The sequence below is a fragment of the Haliaeetus albicilla genome, chromosome 27 (genome assembly GCF_947461875.1).
Source record: "Haliaeetus albicilla chromosome 27, bHalAlb1.1, whole genome shotgun sequence".
Lineage (NCBI taxonomy): Eukaryota > Metazoa > Chordata > Aves > Accipitriformes > Accipitridae > Haliaeetus > Haliaeetus albicilla.
This window is the reverse complement of record NC_091509.1, coordinates 4,068,291-4,092,497: the sequence shown is the minus strand read 5'-3', so window position 1 is coordinate 4,092,497 and position 24,207 is coordinate 4,068,291. Positions and strand designations below refer to the sequence as shown.

General features: G+C 43.6%; 1 protein-coding gene across 1 annotated transcript in view; it reads left to right on the top strand.

The window, feature by feature from the left end:
• Nucleotides 1–22,629, top strand: part of RANBP17 (RAN binding protein 17) — a 164,526-nt gene extending 141,897 nt beyond the window's left edge. The window contains exons 26-28 of the mRNA XM_069772834.1: nucleotides 15,058–15,156; nucleotides 19,023–19,150; nucleotides 22,227–22,629. Of these exons, the coding sequence (XP_069628935.1) occupies nucleotides 15,058–15,156; nucleotides 19,023–19,150; nucleotides 22,227–22,323 (324 nt within the window). The 3' untranslated portion in view covers nucleotides 22,324–22,629. The remainder of the gene's footprint in view (nucleotides 1–15,057; nucleotides 15,157–19,022; nucleotides 19,151–22,226) is intronic.
• The last annotated feature ends 1,578 nt before the right edge of the window (nucleotides 22,630–24,207 follow it).

Below are 24,207 nucleotides of genomic sequence, written 5' to 3'. Positions count from 1 at the left end.
GGCAATTATTTACTAGTTGGAGCACTTCTTCCGAGTCGGGTCCCTGGAAGGAGCCGGACCGTTCGCGCGTCCCGCAGCCCTCGGGGCACAGCCCGCCTCACCTCGCACCCCGCCGCCGGCCCGGCCGCCTCCTCTTGCCTCTCCCGGCGCTCTGCCGCCGGCCGGGCCGGGCCGGGCCGGGCCGGGCCGACTCTCCTCCGGACGCCTCCCGGCACGCCGGGACGGGCGGCGGCCCCGGCCGAGCGCCGCCCGCCGCGGGAGACCCGCCGCCGCCGCCGCCGCTCGCCTCAGGCGGGGCCGGCCGGGGGAGGCCGGGGCCGAGCGGCCGGCGGGGCCGCGGCGAGCGGTAGGTGCCGGCGGGGGCAGCGGCGAGCCCGGGGACGGGGGAGAGGAGCGGGGCGGGAGGTCTCCGCGGGCCCCCCGCGCCTTCCCCCCGGTAACCGGCGGCAGCAGCGGGAGCGGCCCGCCGGGGCCTGCCCGCCGGGGCCGCCCGCAGCCCTGCCCGCCGCTCCCCCGGCCGCCCCCGGCCGTCCGAGCGGGGGAGTTGGTGGGGCTGCCCCGCGGATCCGAGCGCGGGGCTCCTCCTGGATCCCCGGCGGTGCCGGCAGGGAGCCGCTCCGGTGCTCCCCTGCTCGGGGGCTGGCGGCCGGGCGCTCCTCCGCCGGGACGGGAGGCGACGCGGCAGCTGAAGGCGGTGCAGCAAATAGCTGTACGGCGCCGGCTGAGGCTCCCATCCTCTTTAGCCTCTAGAGCAGCAGAGTTGTGTAATTAAACCCTGTTAATCCTTACTTTGTTTGCTTACATAGGTCCTGTAGCAGCTCTGGGTTTTTAATAGGTTGACGTGACTGTGCCAAGACGGGAGCAATAGAAAACACAGAAGTGACACAGCTGCTTTAGGAGCAAGTTACTGCATCCCCTTGAAGTCTGACAGTGGCTGTTGGCTTTGGCCCTGCTTTTTGCTGAGCCACGAGCTTTGTTCCCCCTGGGTGAGCTACTTGGTCTGAGCTTCATCTGCAAACAACTGCTTCGTGATGGTGTCTTACAACTAAACTGAATTAACCTGTGTAAAGTAATTTGAGATCTATGGATAGAAAGCAGTATTACGTTCAACGATTGCTGTTACATTATGTTGTGTCACGAGCGCTTTAATAAATAATTTTAAAAGGCTCTTAGTTTTCTATGCTGTTACTCCAGGATTGACAGGTGAAGCCGGTGCTTGCTCCACTTTGGAAATGGAAGTGTAATTTTTGGTTTTAAGATGCTGCCTTTATCTCCTGTAAATGTTTATCTTGCTGAATTGTGCACATTAGGCTGTTAGTTCAATTTTGGTATGGTAAAATACTATTCATGTTAGTTCTTTCCAAAAGTCAATCGGTTTTGTAGCGTCTTTCACCTGTAGTTCTGACAAACGTTCCTAAGAGCCACGCACAATAGGTGAAGAACTCCGTTTGCGTAGCCGTCACTGAAATAATTCTGCGCTGGATGTGGAAGGGGGATAAATGGTTGGTCGGTTGAATAGAAACAAGATTTCAGTGACATTTCGGTGTTTCTTGGAGAGGTGCGTTAGGTATAGGGGCAAGGAATGAGGGGAGGGTGTTGCAGGGTGATTACGTTCTGTGCGTCATTTTCAGGAGGATCGCGTGGATAAGAATAAGGAGGGGTTTTTGGTGAGTTTGAGCGTTGTACCAATGTTTGGATGAGACCTGCGCAGTGCCTGCGCCAAGACACCGCGTGCAGCCAAAGCCGTCTCCGACTGGCCGGTGTGGGAGCGGCGGCGGTGCTGTTTGGCCTGCCCGGCGGTGGAGCGGCACCGCGTGCCTGCGCGGCACGGCCAGCCGGCAACCAGAGGGCACGTGCCTCCTGGCCAGCGGCCGCTGGCCGGTCTGCTCCACCGCTCCAGCCCAGGTGGGCCCGCAGCCGGGGACGGTCGTGGTGGACGGCTGGTTTAGGGACGGGCGGCCGCAGAAGGAGGCTGCACCCGCGCCGAGTCCGTCCGAGGGTTCGGCGTTTCTGGGGGCGACGGGTGCGGAGCGCCGCAGTACGGGACGGTCGGGAGGGGGACGCGGGAAGAGCTGGCGTCGATTGCCGTAGCGGAATGCGGTGGTTGGAGTATGTGGGCTGGAGAGGGGTCTCTAGGAGAGAAGTGTTGCAGGGGGTGGTTGGGAAGGTGTGCGGGTGGATGAAGAACTGCGAGGGCGCGGGGGATGATGAGCGTGGTGGTCCTGAAAAAAGGAGCAAGGATGGGGTGGGCAGTACTGTGGTAATAGGAGGAGGATGCGTGGCTTCATGGCGGTGGGTCAAACCTCACCAGGCTGCTCGTGGGAGCTGAGCGCTTGTGACTTAGAACTTCAAGTGACAGAGACACACTAAATGAAGCAGCACAGCAGCACTGCGTAGCAAATGTAAAACAGAAAGTAAAGATGCCAGCCGCAATGAAAAATCAAGTGGCATTGCTAAAATAAAAACGTATTATAAATTGCTACTTTCCCTTTTTCCCTTTTATGTAGTAAAATCAGTGATGTTTTTGTTTTTCAGATAAACCTCAGTGCCATATACAGCTAGTGTGGAGTTATGCACAGTAATGGCAATAAAAACCTGAAGAGGAGATGTGTTTATAATGTGTGCTTCGTGGCCCATGCAGAAGCACTTGCATATAAGCACATCACAAAAAGAAATCCGAATTGTACTGACAGAGGGCAGTTGTGCAGGATGTTGAGTACCTGAGCACCTTGAGCCACGCGTGTGAGCATATGCTTAATTTTAAGAGCAGATCAACCCCACAGGTGCCATTGTTCCTATGCTCAAAATTAAATGTGTTTAAAGGCTCAGCTGAATCGGGAGCAGAGCGCTCGGCTTTTGCTGGCTTGAGCCTTGAAAGGTTTGATACAGCAGTGAGAGGGATTTTCATTGGGACATCTGTTTTCAGCCTCTTAGCACAATTTAAAAATGTTATCCAATACTATCATAACTTTCTTTATTAATTGAAAGGGATGGAGATATACCAGCTGTAGCCCAAGCCAGCAGAGACTTGGGTGGCTAAGCAACAGAAAAGGCACCATATTGAGTGAGCCAAAATTCAGTCTCAAAGTCATTTATTTTAACCAGTGACAATACGTTTAGACTCTAGTGTTTCAATTTGATTGATGGTTTAATATCATATATAATTTTTTTAATGAAGGGAACCCATTTAAATATGTTAACATTTGCACTAGTAGTCTCCCATGTACATAACTGCATTTAATCATTACTCTGATTGTTTTTGTGGTTGTGTAATTTATATCAGCAAAATAACTATGTCAAAGCTATCTTATCTTAATGAAAAATACGGTTACTTCTCTTTTATACGCACTTCTTGCTGCACATGTGTAAAGGCGGCAGCAGCCTCGGTCTCAAGTATATTGCTAAACGTATAGCTATCGCTACGTGAGTGCTGTCAATTAAGAAATGAAAAAAATTAATGAGCTTAGTGTCTTTTCTAATTCTGCTTTGTTTAAAGCCTTGTTGTGATTTGTTGTCATGTGAATCGAGTAATTTAATTTTAAGACTTTTAATGTTAAAATACATCATCATTAGTGATGTATCTGAAGATTTCACGCTCTTAATAATGGTGCTAAATCAAATTGGGAATCTCCTCTTAATCATCCAAGCTGTGCTGTAGTTTACACAAACAGTTTTGGGGATGGAGAGAAGTTTAGTTCCGCGAAGTAACAAGTATTGTACAGAATTCACGTATGGAAACAAAAAGCGGCGATCCGGCTTGCAGCACAAACTGCTAGAGGTGTCAGTGTTGGATGTGCACCCTCAGGCTAGGCAGCTGGTGTATGTATGCTTTTGTTTATCAGTTACTGGTTTATGTAGCCTTTAGGCCAGCACATGAAACAATCGTTCCTACAGGGTCAGCTGCTGGTCAGAAGCAAAGTAAGAAAAGCCTTTGCCTTAAAACGCGTCAGCCATAATTTTAGTGCAGCTGGCACCTGCTACTGGTGCACAGCGGGAGGGTTAGAGGTCAAAGAGGCAGTTGTTCTAAACTCAGTGATGGCTTAAAGGGACTTGTAGATTAATCTGCTTTATTAACTTCTGTATATTAGATAACTATTGCAGTGAATGACAGTCCGTCTTTCTGAATAAGTCCCTTCACCTCTTTCTCTTTTAAATTGGCTTTTGAGTAATGAATATTAAATAGAATACGTTTCAGGGTAATTAAATGAAAACATTAGGATGATGTTGTTTTACAATCATATCTATAAGTTTCTTGTATATTTATCTTGCGTTATTACTGTTCATTGCTTTTTGCTACTAGAACGAAAAGCATAAATGTTTCAATTAAAGAAGAGGAACTGGCTGTATTTCTCAATAACCTTATGTCTTCTCTGCTGCATAAATATTTTCAAAAAGGCAAATAAGTTTAAGGAGAAGTACAAAAATGTTGTAGTCCTTGTTTACTCAGCGCAATGTAGTACTTTACGTTAACTTGGAAATGTTCGATTTCTGCTGGCCGTGGTTGTTTTATATAAAACACTAAGAGGTGCTGGTTTGGGGAAGGGCAAAAAATATTGCCATTCTGTAGAATCTAACTAGCGATATGAATAGCACCAATAATTTTGTAAAGTTCACATTATAATTCAAAATCCAGTTAGAAGCGATGCTTGCAGTCTGGAAAGAAAGCAATATCTTTACAAAATGGATAGGGAAAGGTAACAATCCATTCCATGATCTGCTACTGGCAGATTTGCCGTGTGAGTAATGAAACTCGCTCTCAGTGAACAAACACTGTCCCCTTCCCCCATTTAAAAAAAAAAATTAAAAAAATCAAATTTAAAATTCTAGAATAGCAACGGCTTACAAGGAAGTTTAATTGCTGTTGGATATGATAGCAGTGGCCCGTGCGGTGTTCTGACCTAGTCAGTGCTCGTTTTGAGCGAACGGGAAGGTGTGCGTCAGGTGAAAAGGGCTGGTTTGTTGCGGAAAACCTTGTAATGACTGGCGTACACTAAATGCATGTCGCACTTAATCTTGGCAGATTTCCGATTTGCAGGACTCTGGAATTGAACCTGAATATCCACTTTTTTCCTAGGCTAATAAATTGCTGTCGTTTTTGTTTGTTTGTGATCCTGAGAGATATTTGTGTGCTCGAGGTGTCTTCTGGAATCACGAGATCCAGAAACTTAGTTTGTTGGGGTTTTTTCCCTGGTGTTTACTTGTTTGGGTTTTTTTTACTGAAAATCGAGATTCTTGTGTATGTACATCTCCCTAGGAACCTGCACAGTTTAAAAATAAAATAAAATACGTTTTTAAAAAATCCCAGTATTACAACAGATTGATGAGTTTGGGAACAGGGTTAGTTTAACCTCAGCTTAGCTTAGCATAGTTCAGGTTAGCTTAGTTTCACGTGAGCGAATCCTCCCAATGCTTTGCTGGGCACATCAGAGACAAGACAGTTCAGCTACTGAAAGAGCACTACACACAAAGGACTACTACACAACATGGGATTTGACCTTTCAGTATAACTGTGTTTCCGAATTCATGATTCGTTTCCCTTTAAAAAAAAAAGAAATAAAAAAAATTAAAAATGAAGTGTGTGCAACCATTCTTTAAAATCTTTTTAGTGTGACAAGTAAAGTAATCTTCCATTGATACTTAAAAGTCCATCTGCAGAAATTCAGGCAGAATGTTAGAGAGTCGCAATATCTATTGAAATGTTGAGTGTCAAACTGCCAGGGTAATGTATTTAGTATGAAATATAATATTCAGTGCATTTTGTTTTGATGACTGCATGAAATAGCCTTGTGCTCTTATCCTTTGTTGTTGTTGTGAAAGATGATATTCACTAAGAAGTGTTGGTGACTATTCAGGACACAGTAGCAATATGCTTATTACCATCTTTATCATCTGTCTTTTATGTTTATTTGCAATAGCTTTGGTTACAGTTCAGTTCATCAGGATAGCAAAAATACTTTTAATTGTTCCACAGAAGAAATTAGAATCAATTTATGAACAGTTTGAAAACAGAAGAGGCTTGGAATCTGTTAGGCAATCGGTAATTAATACCTGGATTAGGTTTTTTAAGCTCTATGCTAATACACCGCTCTGCTCCAGCAGAGCGGAGTAGGTCACTTTGCTTTATGGATGATCCTTGAACAGTGGCTAGAGCCAAGCTCCTGCCTTTCTTACACTCCGATTTCCTTCAAGGTGTGGTTTAAAAGCCCATCCTGCTCCCCTGTCCCTGCTGATTATTTCCGTCTCAGTGCTAAACCAAGGTAAATATGGGTAAAATAATTACCCTGGTTCTAATTTTCTCTGTACTAGTGGTTACTGTTGCTGTGTGGGGGATGCCTCTGGGTCTGCTGCTGGCAGACATCCACGCAGTTAGAGCCTACGCTCCGGCTGCCTGCGAATCCCAGCTGCCTCGTGGCAGGCAACATCAAGGCTCCTGTGAAAGAGATCGGCAGATCTCTTCGTGTTGCTGCAAGGCCAGGTGGCTTACGTGATCGATGCTAGGCTGGGCTTGACTTGAAGGTGAGTGCAAGCTTAAGCCCAGTTTAAGGACAGCGCCTTGACGCGTGGGGTTTGCGTCCCCGAGGGTTGCAGTGAGCGCGCTTCCACTCGGTGTCGGCGTGGGTCTAGTTCGGGTTCAGGGATAAGCGCATGCTCAGTGCCAGATACCTTGAAGTTCCTTGGATGAAGGATTTGGAGCTGATCTCATGCTCAGCCTTTCCCCCCGAATGCAGCTTTTTACATTTCTGGAACGTTTCTGGAGATTAAGTTTGAGATTAGCCTCAAATTGGTTTTAGACTGCATTATTTTATTTTTCCAGTAATAGCATTTTCTGACCTTGTCTTCCCTCCCCACTTGACCGGCATTTTGGAAGGCCTTCCTGTAACAGAGATTTCAGAGAACTAATGATCCAGCAGGCAAAGATCCCAATTCCGATCCTGAAATCCCGGTGCAACATTGAAAATCCCCAGGTGCTTTTGTGTATCAACTCCCAGCACTTGATGCAAGGGAAGGCACCGGTGAATTTCTCAGGAGCGGGAGAAGAGAAAGAAGGGTGATGGCTCATGTTTGAGGAGTTTAAAGATGCGTACTGTAAGTCCTAGTGTCAGTTAAGGGGAAGACTGAAAGATTTAGGCATAGGACCATTTACATTCCTGAAGACAGACTCTTGCTGGAAGGCTTTGGTGTAGGTGAAACTGCTGTTCTTTCCTCCCAAGAGGATTAAATAATCTGTAACTAGTCATTTGGTCAGAGATGCTGGTAGTAGACGCTGACTTCATCCTGTGTCACCTCTCAGATAAGAGTGTTGGCTGTGCAAGAAAGGGAGAGGCTTTCACCACGTGGACCGGAAAAAATGCTTCAGGATCTTCTTCTGAGATAAGACTAACTGGCTTTACGAAGACCTGAACCTAGCTGCTTCTTTGTATACTGCTAAAAGCAGAGGGGAACGTGTATTAATTTTTTATAAGGTTTTTAAAGAGCTACACCACACCAACCTGAAGTTTGCGTTACAAATTATGGCAGGTCGTGCTTACCAAAAGTCCCAGTTAATCGCAGTTCTGTCGTCTTTAAAAACAGCTGTAACACTGTATAGTTACAGCCACTTGTTTAGAAATGGCTGAATCTTAAATAAACAGCTTAGGTTAATTTAAAATGACACTCTAGTATCTGTAACTGAAAATCTCTGAATGCTACCAGCTAAAAAATGCAGATTAAGGGTTGATGTCACAATCTTAAATTATTCCAGCCTGAGGTGGAATAATTTGCTGTCTATCAGGGAGCACAGATGGATAGGCAAAAAGAAGCTGTGCAGATACACGAGTTTGTAAACATCTGTCAGCTACACCAGATATCCAAATACAAAATCTAGCACTTCAGGCAGCATATGAGTATGTGACATTCAACAGAGGGTTTACATGAAATTCAGCACAGACAGAAGCAAGTCAGTACACCCTGGAAGGTAATAATTAATGAAATGTATCCCCTCCTCCCTGCAGAAAGGAGGTGTTTCATTCATCAGGCATTTTCAAGTGTTGCTGCAGTTTAACTGTTCTGCTTCCAGTATTTAATGTAGCCAAGCCTTAGACTAGGCGAAACTGCTCCATCCCGTGAGACTTACTGCTTCGCTATAGGTGAGTCTGTAGCAGCCAGCTGGCATCGCTTCTCCATCCCTGATGGATGCCAGCTCACCCAGGAGCACGGTCGCCCTTAGGATAGATGGACTCAGTTCTGACAGGCGAGACTGGACCCGACTATTATAGTCCTTCACATAAAAAATTCAGATACAACGGTAATTTGAAAAGAACATGTTCTGTCATGCTAGAATGTGTCCTCAGATTAGGGGAAAGATACTAAAATACTGTTGGAAAACGTGCTAGTGTAGGGCAAAATCTTTCCCTGTGAGCAGCTCGTGTGCAGGATGTAGCTGCTGCCCGTGTTCCAGCCCTGCTGTGGTTACTCCCTAGTGTAGCACAAACATCTGCTTTGTGATCCTCTCCACTGCTTGAAAGGCAGTTCACTACTGGCTAAAGGTAGGAAATGATGAAAGTAAGCTTTAGCTTTGAAAAGTCCACTTTGCACCACTGGTCTGTGTTATGGTGCTATTAACATATGACAATTTATTTTAACAGTGAAAAAACAGAAAACTGCAGTGGATCTGGTGTAGTAAATTTAATGGGCGCGTTGCAGGTGCTTGTCGTTAGCATTAAGCTATCATCCTAAATGTATCCTTCAGAGTGTGTGCTCATGTTTCTCTTTCAGATACAAAGTCAGGTTTGACGTAAGTTAATACAGTCTTATTTTATGATTATTCCTGCTGGCCCATGATTTGGACCTACTTCAAGTGAATGTCCCATACTCAGCCCTTTGGCCAGTTTTAAAGACATACCCGGGGAAATGCCAAGCGCCACGCTCCCTGTAACTGTTCCTTTTTCACATCTGTAGCCATCCCTTTTCCATCCCTTTTGAATATTGGGAGAAAAGACTTTCCTAGCAGGACATAACCTATAACTGATAGGCATACCCTATGAAAGATACGCTTAAATCATATTTCAGTCCATCAGCTGCAGGCATATACTAGTTCGTGGTACGCAGTGTGTCACCCGGACACCAGGATTGGATTTTTTTCAGCCATTTATACCTTAATTTTTCATAAAAGGAAACAAAAAGGCCAGACCCAATTGAACTATTCCAAATGGAGATACAAGATTGGGTCCCTCACAATTTTAAGCTTCAGCAGTTGAATCACGACATTATAGTTATTAGTGTTTATTTAAATATATATAGTGGAAGTACATATAAGTAGGGTGAAATGCTATATTCTGTCAACAGAAATCTGGAGGAATCTAGCCTGTGCAGGCTGAAAGAAGAGCTTGGTCTGAGGGTAGCGCAGAAGGCTCGGAGCAGAAGGGCTGTTGGCAGGAGCTCTGCTTACGTTAGCCCGGTTTCAGGGACTGCCTGTGTTCCTGTCTGATGCCCTCTTCTCTCTCCGCCACCGTCCCTCCTGCCACAGCTCCTCCCCTCTTCTGCACACGTAATGAAAATTAGCAACAGGACGGAGGGCGCCAAGGGGGTGTCTGGAAGGAAAGCGGGTGCCGTCTAACTCGGCCCGTGATTTGGTGCTGGAGGTCGAAGCTGCCCCCGGCAGCTGCAGCACCAGCCTCCCGCGCTTCCCCTGCTCCGAACAACTTGTTTGAAGCTCTTTGTTGGTCTAATGTAGTTTCATAATGCAGGGGGACAAGATGTGCGATTCTCAAATCTCGACTGATTTGCCGTTCCTGACAGTTAGATATTTTTAGTTTAGGAATGATGGGCTGGTTCTCACTTTCATAATAAATAAAGGCTTTAGTTTTCTTATTTCATCTGGAAATTTTAGCGTTGAACATGGAAAATACCAATGTGAAAGTTAGGCTTTCTAGTAAAATAAATATTTTAAAACAACAGATTAAAATTTAAGGTATTTAATAATCTTGGGGCATTTAAATCTTCCTCGTATTATTAGTAAATGATGATCCATTTATTGATATAGGAAGAATTGATGATGAAAGAACTGAGAACTCCAACAGACATTTAAATTAGTAATCACAGCTCCTAAATTGAGAGCGGACTGTCTGAAGCTAGAGCTACAAAAAACCTACCAAATTTTATATGCTAAACAATGAAAAAATCTGAACCTTTTTCAGATCTGACTAGAAAAAAGGACTGTTATTACCAGCCAAGTGTTTGGTTAAAAGCTATGCAAGTTCTTGACCATTCTAAATCCTTTGTAAAGGCATACATACTGCTGTCTCCGGTGTTAATACAATGTTCTTTATGTTAAAATGTGATTAGTGGCAGCAGAAGAAAATATTCATCCCAACGTATGGGAGAGAGAAATGAGTTACGGGACCTGCAGTGATGCCAGTGCTCTCTCTATTGATAACGTGGAGCAGCAAAAAAAAAAAAAAAAAAGCCTTTTTAATGGAAAGGCAGCTTCTTTTCCAGCTTCTTTTACAAGAAGTTTTCAGAATGAGGGTTATCTTGACTGACATTTTCCTCCTCCACCCAAGAAAGAAAGAGGCTCTGAAGGAAGAGAAGCTCTGAAGAATTAATTTATTGGAAGAACAGTTCTTTATTCTTGCCTGTTCTGTCAATAGTTCCTTTTGTAAAGAACAAATGTGTCAGGAGAAACATTATTGACCCAGATAAAGTGACGCCCTGCGTTTAAGATAAGAGAACGGAGGCAAGGTTGCCGTTTTGAACTAAGCAGAAAATAGATTAGCTGTTCCCCTGCCCCCTTCCTTTTTAACGTCTCTTTCCCCACCTTGAGACCTTGTTTTCTGCCTGAGTCAGCGGGAGGACCCGCGTCTGCCCCCGCCTCGGGCGGCCGCCCCGGCTGCTGCAGTGCCGCTGCGTGGCGGGGGGTCTGCGGCAGGACCTGAGGAGTCACTGTCCTGAAGCAAAATGTTTCAGTTTCTACTGGTAGAGCATTTTCCACCTAGAAGTCGAAAAATCTGTGCGTTCGATCAGTTCTGCTTCTGCGCCGTATGCTTTGTGGTGCTGTTGAGTTGCTTCGCCCTCTCCCGTCAGCCGATGAGACTTGTGGCGAAGTGGAGTAAGGAGGGTGGACCGGAGCGTGGGTTTCCCTCTGACACCTGCGTGCGAAATACGTGCAAGTCCACCTGAACCCCCACCAGCTGCTTCTTCTGCCCGGTAAGAGGGGCTGGAGGTCTCCAGCAGCGGCGCGACCGGGGTTGGGTGCTGGCTGGAAGGAGCGGAGGCAGTCGGGGGGTGCCCCAGTCTCGGCCCGTATCACCGTGGCTTTGCGCACAGACTTTGCTCCTCAGTCAGCCCCTCTGTAAAATGGGATGGTAAATACTGATGTCGCTCAGTGGCACGCTTTGAATGCTCTGCAGTTCTCCAAAGAAGCGAAATAAAAATGCAGCCAGTGCTGTGGCTGTTGGCTGCTGAACGCTTGCCCACGTACCCGGGTCCAGCTGACGGCCTGGGAGCGGGCAGGGTCGCTCCGGGGCCGCGGTGCTGGCCACGGAACTGCCTTCATCTCCCCGTTTGTAGATGTTATTGGGCAAGATCTCATCTTCAGAAAATTGCAGTTATCATTTCTGTACGTGTTGCCATCATAAATACAAATTACATGTAAATGTGTGTCAGCAAATGAAATATGAAGAAGGCGGCACATTATTTCAGAGCTTCTTTCAGAAGCCTTGAGAGTTTCTGTTCCCTCGTGACCTGAACAACTCAGGGGAGCAACAAAAATGGGCAAATACGTGGAGCTGTGTGTCAAGTGTCTGGAAATTCTTTCCTGCATGGGTCGACCTGTTTCTCCCGACTGCGGCAGAGTCACATCACTGATCCGTGAGGTCTGAAGGAGGAAGCAGTGGATGTCACTTGTCAGTGCAGGAGGAAGCTGTTCTGTATCACGTGAAAACAGTAGAGAGGTGGGAGAGGGAGAGTTAAGTGAAAATAAATGAAAGCCTGATAACCTCTGTCCAAGAAAGAGTTAAGGCCTGGTACATCACCAGCAAACAGTGGTGTTTGCTGAGGCAAAGCTTCGTTGGAAAGTAGCATGAGCCTTGTCTGGAGGAGCTCCGTTGCCTGGCGGATGAGCCTGCGCAGGCTGCCTCCCTTGGCCAGAAGTCCTCTCCAGCAGGGTGGTCTCCTCGCGCTGGTTTGCGGGCGCAGCCTCTCTCGGCGTGTGTCAGCAGCGCTGTAAAACAAAGAAGGACCTGGAACGCAAGCAGCTGCTGTAGGCTCATGCAGACGTAGCACAGGGAACCAAAGCTGCGGAGGAAAACAAAGCAGCAGCAGCGATAGTTGTGAGAGAGAGACACGGAAAACGGGAAAAGGAAGTTTAAGGCTGTTGGCATGGATTTTGGTGCCCTTCATCTTGGTGGAATTAGGCTCGGTAGTTGCTGATTGTCTTCTGCCTGTGCCGTAATGCACTCCTGACAACCTTCAACAGGGGTCTTGATATGATAGATAGGTTTGCCCCGATTTTACGCCTGCGATTCTTAATGCCAAGCCCTACGCCTTGGTTTTATTTTTTTTTTAATCTTTGCAAGAAGTGGGATGTCTAAGACATCTGCAAAGACAACACAATAGGATTCCAAATTGTCCACCTCTGCGAGTGATAAACTTCCGTCACTTCACGAGAGGCATTAATCACTGTTCCAGAGAGCTCACGGGCAGATGTTACAACCTCGTTCATATTAGTGCAGTGGTACCACTAGTCCCAGCAGTTCTTTAAACAGAGGCAACTTTGTGTGAAAGCATTAACGCTTGGCAGTGTTGTAACTGTCTAGTTTAACTGAGAGGAAAGGGTTGACCCATGAAGAAAAGAGACATACGTATGTCCAGGTACGAGACCTAGCTAACTCTTGAATGCAGTGTTGTTGCCTGCACGGCTAATGATTTCTAAAAGGGTACTTGTTCATTAATCCTTAGAGTCAGAAGTGAAAATAAAAACGTTTGACAGTAGGATCTTGTCAGAGGAAAAAAGCTCAGAAGTGGGAGGGAGGCTTTTGCTGTTTCCTGTCCTGGTTGGCCAATATCAAAGCACACGATTAATAGTTACTGTTACATAGATTGCTTTATGTTGGCTTTGTTTTTATGAATTATAACATTCATCGTATTCCTTGCTTATTTCAGTACTGTCTCTACTACTTATGCATAGACGCAAATTAGTGTTTCCCAGGTGAATTTTGGACATTTTGGTCTTCTCCCATATTTAGGCCAAAAACTTTCCTAAAGTATTTGCTTTGCAGTGAATTTGCGAATTAGTAGCGATTCTGGGCTAGAGACCTTAAAGACATCCTCATGAATTGTTTGATAAAGGTGGAGTTTGAAGGGATGGCACTTTCCCTCTGGGTCAGTTGTGAACTTGTCTCTGAGCATGCTCTTTTTAGACTAAGCATCACATTGAAAGTCTCTCTACGTGCATAGCACTTTTTCTAAGAAATACGGGTATATCAGTCATGGTGCTCTGACTAAATCACAGCTTGAGTGAGTTCGTTTAATTACTTTAAAAAATGCTTCTGTCCTAACACCTGGCTTTGTTACAAGCTACGGAGACGAATGAATTATAAGAAATTGTAATTATTCTTCATGTTTGGAAAACAAGCCCATGTTAGTGCTCGCGAGGAGGTTTTGAATTGTTTGCATTGGTTCCAAAGCAGTATAGAACTGGTTTTGTCCTATGAGTGATGGCAAATAGTTTGCCTGATACATAAACCATGAAGTCAGGTGAAGAATTGGCCTTTCCCACACCAGACCGTATGTTCCTAACCTGAAAGCTCAAATGATTTGTGGATATCTCTGTTCCAGGTGATTTGTAGTGCTAGGATTCATCTTTTTCATTTAGTGAAACATGCTGTTTGACTTCGCCTTGGTCAGTTATTACAGGCTAGTTTGCAGTGTGGCAGCTCTCTGGAGACCCTGCTTATAGCTACTCATTGGCCTAGAAGAAAGGATTTAATGATTTTCTACTTCCTCTATGTTTGGTTTTAGGGTGTAGATATTTTATAAACGTGAGTCAAACTATTTACTGGTGACATTTTACAAATTTTCACTCTGTTTAATCTCTGAGTAATGTTTTTAGGTTTGTATGTGTTGTGGCCTTTGGCATTTTGGACTAATGTATCTCAAGGATATCTTAGAGCATTTTATCTTTAAATGGATTCTATAGTTATTTTGTAATTTCTTTTTACAAAAATTGCGCCAATCCCTAAAATAAGTCCTGCCCTTCCTAGCTACACACACCAGAGGTATACAGAAGCATAGCAAGACCAGAAGAGGCCTCAGAGGGAGAATACTCCACGTGGCATTAGCCGAAGGCTCTGGTTACATGCCAGCCAACGAGCAAAGTGAATTATGTAGCTTCTGTTTGGGTGCCAGTAGAACTTAATTGTATGAGCTGATAGATCTCAGTGCTTTATAACATTGATGAAGTGGCTTTATCCCTGCTGTAGAGCTCTGTAAAGTAAGTCACAGAAGTAAAGTAAAATGTCTAAAATCAGAGGCTAGATTTGTAACTGCGATGGAAATGGTATAGATTTATAGACTTCTTGCTGTAGTCACGATTGCCTGCATCAAAATAGGACGTGTTCCCTTCAAGTGCCTTGCCGTGTCGTACACAAAGAAAGGTGGATGTGAGAAAACCGGAATCTCGAAGAGCAGCTAGGGATTAATCTGAAACTAATATAGATTACTGGTCACATACGTATTGCTCTCCTAGAAGTAGTGTGACAACGGGGCAAATCCCTGTAGTAAAGTCAAAGCCTGTACCTTAAATTAACACAGCTCTAAATCTCAATTCGTATTTAACTTCAGCTTTTTCTTTACAGCCGAGGTTTGACAATCATTTTCCTTAACTTTCTTCACCTGGTAGTTTTGGTTATGGAAATACTTGTTTGGAAGAATGAATTTTGTAATACCATGCTCATACACGAAATCTCAGTGATTTCAGCATGGTTAGTAAAGGTTTCATTAATTTTTCCTTCGCACCGCATCACACAATATAACAACAGTATCCATATTCATGTAAACTGTCTATGAATTTTCTTTCAGATGATGTCAATCCTAATGAACACCATCATTTTTGAAGACTGCAGAAACCAGTGGTCTGTGTCAAGACCGCTGCTTGGACTGATACTTCTCAATGAGAAAGTGAGTATTTAAGAAATTCCACCAGATTCACTCTTCACATGCCCAAAGAGTTGAAATAATTATTTCACATAGAAGAAAGCTGCCTGTGGCCCTTCAAATCCCCCATCTCTTTCCTTGGGACCTTGCTCCATTGTGCTCACATTAGAGGAGAGTAGGGTTCAGCTCTTGTACTGTGTAAGTATTTTACAGATTAGTTCACAGAGGCTGAGTGGCTTCATTTTGATGAAGAATCCTCTCAAACCTTTACTCCAACTTTTACACCCAACCTTAGATCACACAAGTATGTAATTAACCTTTTTCTAATAAATTTTATGTCTTCACGTTTCCAGAATTAAGCAGGAATAGAAGTTGTGCAAGCTCGTCTGGCTTTTAGATAGAAATATGAAACAAGAACACTGTGGAAATCACATCAGAAAAATTGCTTCCTAGAAAAATAGTTAACCAATTTCTTCTTCTGAAAGGTTTCACAGGAACAACTAGCTTTGGGGGGTATTATCTGAGCGCTTACACTTAAGTACTCGCATTGATTGCAATTTGGATCGTGTGCATCTGTGGCAGATTCTGTAAACCAGGAAATACTCTGCAATTTGCCCTTTCAATAAAACCTGAAACTATGAATTTGGATATACCCATCATGTTTCCCTGGTGACTTAATAGAGACAATATTGTCTGAAATGGAAACCATCTGAGTAAATGAATGCGAGTTGATCTAAATGTGTGCATTTTTTGTATGGCAAGGCATTGTTTCTGGAGATATTGACCTGTTGTATTCGCCATACTTCAGAGCCAGCTCTAACTTTATTCTGAATTGCTTTATCTCTTGGGCAGTCACAAGCCTCAGTGTATTACTGCTTTGGAGAATGAATTGTCTATACAATAAGAGGGTGCTGGAAAAAAATAAGACACTAAGATTAGCAGCAACCGCATACATTAAAATTCAAACTGAAATCCCAGCTATGGAAGGAAACTAATAGAAGAAGAAAATATATCAAGAAGAGAAGCGCTGTCTCATCATTCACCTGTGCTGAAGGATCCAATTTTAGCCATATCCAATAGCACTGTCATTCATCTTCTTGGTGTGTTATTGTGATTTAAATCCAAGCTCTATAAGAGAGAGCAGTTCTTTTAAAATGATTGAGAGGGAATAAGGGCAAATTCAGTGTTTAGGAAAACTTTATGACATCACAATATTATACTTTACAGATGGAAGCAATATTTCCTACTTTGGAAGGAAAACTAATCATTTTCTATCTGCTCTGAGTCACTGCATCATTATAAAAGTGGGAAATAAGTAGTTTTGTGCATTCCCAATCTTGTTCAAGACGACACTTTTGTTTATATAATGCTTCTGATTTATAGTGTTTAAGTATTAGCCTGACTACATATTAATTATCTGGTTTTGATGCTTCAGTATAAGAAGAAATTAAATATTTCACTTGAAGATAAAACCATGGAGCTGTAAATCATAAGGAATAAGTTTGTGACTGGCAGAATATTCTTTTTACTGAAATTAGACTAGTTCTAATGATTATGTGTTTTGCTTAGCAGACATGGATATGTACAAGCACCTTTACTTACGAACAAGTCTTATATTTCTTCCGGAAGGGTGGAGAACAGGAAATAGAATTTACAATATTTGTATCGCCCCTTTTGCATCGAGGTTATTTATTTTGTGTTTGGAAAAAGTAGGACGCGTGCTTATATATGGCTGTAAAAGTCATCTTTTCTTGGCTCATTTCAGTGCACTGCTGGTTTATTTATTGGAAACGGGTTCCTTTATTTCAGGTAGGGTCTCTGTCTCTACAGTTCCTGAGATAGAAAGCATGCATTTAACATGTTTTACTGCCTGTTCTCTTCTTCTTTTGTTTTAATGAGATCTTCTTTGCCTATAATTCATCTCAAAGGGAAGGCATCGGGCTTACTTGGGGACTCAGAAAAATTGGGATTTATACATGCCTGCACCAATAGGGGTAATTATGCCAAAATGGGAATCGTACTCAGAGCCCACCCTAAAAAAAATGCTAAATATTTGAGACAGCATCAGCTTAGTATGGAATGGGATGGTTGCACGTGGCTCCCGACATCGTTTCCATACTGAAATAGAGCGGCAAGTTTAATTTAAATCCTAGGGACAAGCGGTTGGCAGAAAAAGCCCTCTATATCCTGATAATGTGGCAACCGTGTCTCCTTCTTGCTTGCTGTTGTCCTTCAGCCAACGAACACAGGCATTCGAGTGTACCGGGAGAGGTGATGTTATTGCAGAGAAGCCCTCGAAACCCCAGGGCTCAGAACAGCTCCAGAGCGTTGAGCCAGCGATGCCATGGGATGCTGTGCTCGTTAATGGCAGGCCAAGATGTTATTCCTTGCTGTTACTTGAGGATACTGTTAATACTTTTCATTACGAGGCTGACTGAAGTTGTTCTTGGAAATGCCTTTTTTCTGAAAACAACTTGTGGACGCTGGATGAGATCTCAGGGTTGTAGACTGCTCTACGTTGAACTCTGCATTTGTCACCTGGAGACAGGGCTTCTGGGCACGTGTCTGTTGCAGGCAGGTATTTCATCTTTAACACCAGCTCCCAGGTGATTTTCAGTTTTGAGTTCCTAAGTAGTTTGGGACCCAGCTATTTGATCAGCTGCTGCCTTCGCTTCCAGTACTGCTGCAGCGGTCAGCAAAGAGGCGTAATACGGGATGTTTCTGGTCTGAGAGGAACTAGATTGAGGGCAGGTAATTTGCCAAGCAGACATTAAAGCAAACACTTTCTATAATCCTGCTGAGTTGTCAGGGCTTAGCATTAGTGTTTCAGTTTTACATTTTCTTTTGTTATCCCATATTTTTCTGTGTGTACGGAAGAGCTGTAGTTTTGATGGAGCAGATGTGTGTTTAATTCGAGATTTGTTTAAGGTTTAAACCTCTTAAAGCTTTTAAAAAAATCTGGCAAACAAATCCCAGACTTCTGTGCTTTCTGATACTCTGTATGACACCCTACAAGTTACATTAACTTCAAAAGTGTACTAAATTTTGCATACTAAAAACTGATTTTCAGCCTACCTTTAGCAAGTTATCTTGTTATACACCTGAAATTTGGGGAATGCCCGGAATATTCCTCTTGACTGCAATATCAGACTGCTCAGAAACTTTGCCAGGTACTTGGGCACAGGTTCATCAGAATGGTTCATTCTCCTCTGAATAATTGTCTGTATCAGTGCTTATACCATGGATGTGCTTACGCCCAAGGCCATAAGACTTTGACTGACACAGCCAATATAATAAAGACTAAACAGGATTATATGACTTGCTTGGCTGTAGTAGTAGGCTAGTGGATAACACTAGAGGTCCCCTCCTGTTCCGTATTTCTAGACTGAGCCAAAATTTTCCAAAGGTGATAAAAACTTCTATTTTAACTAGTCTATAGGTCTGCCAGAATATAATGGGAATAGTAATATAGAAAATCATATAGATTACTTAGCTTCTAAAGAAACGAAGGTGACTGTCTCATCACAGCACCGAACCGATTAGAGCCCACAGCAAAGTGCACAAATTTGCACCATTCTGAAAAGACTTGAAAAGTGGTCAAGGATGTTTCTGCTGCCTCTCGTAGGTGGCTTTCTGTACTGGAGCTGGTCGGGTGGCCAACACCCGCTGGTAAAGTGGCACCTCACCCGTTACCGCTAAACTTCAGTCCTGATCTACTGAAGCTTTGATCAGTTTGATATCTTCAAACTGATCTACTGCTGGTGCAGTTAGGAAGGCAGCATCTGAAACCCGATTCAGACAGACCTCAAGAGCCCTCCAGGTGTAGGTGAGTAACTCTGAGTTTAAATTTCCAAACCTCATCTTTAATATTCTCTGCTTTGCCATCCTAGTACTTCAGCGAACTAAGGGCAACCTTGATAACCAGCCAGCCTGACAACAAACGTGAAGTCCTTGACCACTGCTTCAGGAATCTTATGGAAGGAGTTGAGCAAAACCTTTTGGTAAAGAACAGAGACAGGTAAGTTCGTAACACATAAGCAAGCTGAAAAAATAAAAGACAAATGGAAACTTCAACTGGAAAAAATTCTGACATAGGAAGTATTCCAGGTAGCCTTAAACTGCAGTTCCTTTTGAAAAAAAGATAATACCCTATCAAAGAATTCATCCCTAGGTTTAACAGTTAGAGCCTGAACTTTTGATCATTATGTATTTTCTTGGTCAGAATGTATTTCCTAATTGAATCCCAAAGTCAAGGTTTGCCAGGCTGGCAGCTGCTGCTTTTTCACTTGGGAAAAATTGCCTCATTTCAGCAGGTGAGCCTTGGAGCTTCCTTTTCCAACCTTAAACCCCTCCGATAAAACACTCACTTCGGCCTCCAGCAGTGCTGTCACTCTGACAGAGCCTTTTCTTGCTGGTGTTGGGGTCAAGCAACTGCTTGTGAAATGGCAGAATGAGAAGGGATCCAGTGGGGCCACTTATGCATTGTAGATAAATGAGGCGAGGATTATTTTTTTTCTTCTAACATGAATCACAAATTCACCCAATCTTGCCGTCATTTGAAAAATAGAATAGAAGCTTTCACAAAAGAAATGGCAAGTTTGTCTGCATTTAATGTTCACACTAGTGTTTTGTTACTAGCTAGCTGCGTTTTCTCTTCCATGTGTGTTATTCAACCAAAGCAAACCGTGAAAAGTATAGAGACACAATCTAAGTCCAGGCTGTGGAACTTCCTGGGAAGCTTGAAACAAACTGGAAAGGGAGAGAAGTGGTGACTAAAACCATTTGGTGATTTTATTTCTCTGACTTGTTCTCTGTTCATTGGTGCGAAATTTATGTTGAATTTATTTAATTCTTAAATAGTTTTGCATTAATTATGGTCCCCACAATTTTGTTTCATTTTCATATTAAATTCTGGTACTAAAGGTGTAAGTTCCTTATGGCCTGACTGTGGATGGTAGCCAGAGACAGGGGAATTTGGAAGCAAACCCAGAGAAGCACAGAGATCACATCCATGGCACTAATAAATCAGACAGACTTTCTGTGTAACTTGTATTATGGATCAGCAGAGAACCTGGCAAAAAGGCAGAGAGCCACCGGGAAGGAGGAGAATGCCTGTTAAAACAAAGAAAAACTGAGCTGCCAGTGGCACGCTGTAGGACATAGTCTGACCTTAGAGCTGTAAATGCCAAGGGGTTTCATTTGCCTCAACAGTCCTTCAGGATTTGGAAAAAAAATTGAAAATTAAAAACTGAATAAAACTTGTTCTTATAACTAGGTCATTTCTTAGTTCCATATCTATTTCTGTTTGTTGAAGGCAAGCAGTCCTTAAGATAACATTGTTTTCTGAGAAGACCATACTTTGACGTGCATTTTCTCCGAGCTGCCTTACTGTGAGAACTCCAGACCTGAAGGACAGAAGGGCAGATCCTCCTTCGATGATCCAGCCCAGGCTCAGGGAAGCCAGATGGGCAGGCGGCCGAGCTGCCCCGGCACCTCCGGGCAGCAGGGAGAGTAGCGGGGCAGCGTGGGGAATCCAGCTCTGCTGCCTGCGCTCTCCTGTTCAGGGCGAGGACGGAGGCTTCCATCACTGGGGCTGCCAGCAGATAGTAGGTTTGGCAAATGCTAGCTTCAAATATCCATGGATTTAGAGAGGGTTTTCATCTCGAAGCGCTGCAGAGCACTCTCAGATAGGCAGTGGTGCGGAAGCTCTCGGAGAGCTTTTGTGGAAGTGCAGGCAGGGAGAGATGGGTGCAGGTGTGAGGGGGATAGAGAGATTTCGGTCGAACGAGCAGCTCGTCTGTCTCAGTAGCATCCGCCTGTCTAACTTGGGAAGACTTTTAAGCCATCACTTCCCCAACAAGCAGCATGAGTTAATAGGATGGCTTTTCCGTTTTCAGCTCTTGATTTGTAATCCTTCGCAGATTTATTCTGTGGAATGGGAGGCTTCTTTTAACTGTGATTGTTTAAAATTGAGCAGAAATCAATTTCCATTAGTAAGGAAATAAGCACAAACGTAAAAAATTATGAATAGAATAAAGAATAAACTCATAATTGCATCCTGTATTTCCACACACAGCAAGCTCCAGCTCACCACACTGCTGCTAGACGTACCCATAAAGTACAGTACAGTGGAGGCAGGCAGGAAGGATTATTACCCCTGGTCCTGCAAAGAGACCTTTGCTGAGATCCCATCAGTTTTGCAAGCACCTGTCCTCACAGTCCTTTGCAGAAAGGAGCCCTAAGGAGCCGTTCTTCGGGAAACTTTATTAGCTTCGCTATAGTGAGCCAGCAAAGTCTGACACAATCAAAGCGAAGAGCATTGAGGCAGCAAACAAAAGAACATTTGAAAAACCCTAAATGGAGGGTGCAGTGTATGCCTGGCATTTCAAATCTTTTTTTTGTGTGTGGGGGTTTTGGGTTGGTTTTGGGTTTTTTTAAATCAATACATGGGATGTGATACATGGCAATTAAACTCTTCATTTCAGGTAAGGATAGACCAAGGGAGTAGATCAGATTTGGGCTGTCACAGAAGCTGAGTCAGAGTTGTCATTCAGTCTCAGGTGTGATGCCACCGGGCAGATTTCACGTCCTACACCTGCTGGTAGCAAACTGTTGGGGAATAGTTTTGTGAATCCATTCTGTGCCAGATGGGTGATGGTACCGCGTTTCACTGAGAGACAGGTTGAACTCTGACACCGCTCATGAGAGGGGAAGGTAGGTCTGGGAGAGTCTGGCCGTGACGGCCATCTGGACGTGTCCCAAAGAGCCCTTTGCTGGAGGTTTGGGAGAAAGGACATGTTCCGAGTCACGTGAGATGGAAAGGTTTCTTGTTGCATTCGTTTCCAGCTGACTTTTAAAATGTTTCACACTGTTGGTAGGCTGAGTTTATGATGCTGCCCATACGTGTTTATATGCTCACAGTTATTTTATAGGACTGGTTTTTGAGGGCACCTAGTGATTTTGGTTGGGAGTTTTCCTCTGTTTTTCTTTCAATTTAAAATTTACATTATAGTTATTCTTTTTACCGATTCTTGAAATACATCTCTCAGTATCAGGTCTCCTTTAACCAAACATTTGGGTTTTCTTTTTCCCAGGTTCACTCAGAATATGTCAGTCTTTCGAAGAGACATGGCTGAAGCTCTGCGCAGCGAAGGGGCCTCGGATCCCAGCAGTTTAGATATGATGAGTTGACAATGACTTTGGAAACAGAGCACTGACTAATAAACCAACTCTGAAAGTTTTCGGACCCTGTTAATATTGTTAGATGGATTTTTGACCCTTGTGAAAACTATTTTTTTAAGATATCTTCTGCCTTTTTATATCTCTGGCCTAAATGGAAGGATTTATAATAGTGAAAACAACAGAAAATCAGCCTTAGTTTGAAGAACGTTTTCAGCCTTTCTTATCAAAATTTATTTTCCTGTTATTTTATCTTTATGAAACAGTGTAGAAACAGTACTTAACCAAAGAACAAAATAAATATGCATTCCTTCTAAACTTGTATCAGTTAATGATTCTCGGTTCTACACATAATAGTAAATAATATCTCATCAGTTAAAAACTCAGAGCTCACTCTGAGGTCATATTTGTTTGAAAATTAGATGAAAGCGAGTAGGAATTTTATATGACATCTTTTTGAAATAATAAAATTACTATTTTTCTACAAAACGTTACATATTTCTTTTCAGCACTGGCAGTTAATGACAATGTGGACAGCAAAGTAGAAGACTAAAAATGAGCGGTTTAGGCTATAAAGTATAGCAAGAAAATTGAGAATGTTGCACGTAATAAAGAGATGATGGAGCAAGCCTTAATGAAGTACCGATGATATTTTAATTTCACAAGTACTTATTTTGCAGGTCTTTGGAAATTAAAAAAAACACAGAAGAAAATAAAGTTGTTAAAATACTGTTTGAAAATAATAATATCTATCCACCACTACAAAAAGGAAAGCAGATAGTTACCAAGACTTACGGCCCATATTTAAACGGTGTGTGGCACAATGAAGATGAACGCATGCGTCTGAAACGGCAAATTCAGCAGATTTGTCTTCACCTCCCAGAGATTGTAAAGAGTTCAGTGTGTACCAGAACAAAATCCGGCCTCCAGTCCAAAGCTCACACTTGCACTTGCCACCCAGGTTTTTGGGGAACAATTAGTATCGTTCTGTGGTGGGCAGGAGGTCCTGTGTGGGCTGAGGAAATACATAAATGAACTGAAGCAAGATTTAACAAAAACTAGAACTATTGAAGCAATAAGCCAGTTAGTTTATCGTGTAGAAAAGCTATTACGTGCAATTACAAACTACTGGTACTGGTTTTGAATTGGGTTTTTCTTTTTTTTCTTTTTTTTCTTACGTAAATAATGGATTGCATGTGTTTTTCATGCTTGCTTACATTTGCATACTTAGTAATATTTCACCACTGTTTAGATAAGAATGGGAATTTTTAGTTGCGGCCAACAGGGAGGAAAAGTTCATACCTGTATTTCTTACAGCTTTTTTCCAGTTTTTTTCTTTGCAACCGTTACTTTTCTGCACGTTTTTAAATTGCAGGAACTAAATCTGAGCGGAAGTAATTTTGTTAAGCAGTTTTCTGTTTACATTTAAGCTCAGCTGGAGAAGGTATTTAATCTGCAGCCAAAGGGTCTGATTTCCAAGAGTGCTGAGCACTTGAGAAAATAATCAGTTGAGGTTACTAAAGAGCTGCAGATTTGGGGTGTTCCCACATGCGACCTGATGCCGTGTGCCGAGGTTTGAAAACTTTGCAGGTTTGAAAACTTTATGGAAAGCGTATGATCATTATCGACACGTCGAACACGCAGGTCATTCCGCGCTAATTGTGCGGTCGTTCACTTTCCATTTTGGTCCTTAAAGGAAACTGGAATCTGTGCTGCTAAGCTGGATTCTAAAAGCTGCGAAACGGAACTCCTGAACACACGTGCAGGTCTCCGTGTGAGCTGGGGCTTGGGGAAAGGTTTCCCCACGTCACCTTGCCGTGGGGTGCAGAGCTCGGTGCCCAGCTCTGCCCGCTCCTTGCTGGCAGTTCTGCTGCCCGACAGACCCTCCCGTCGCCT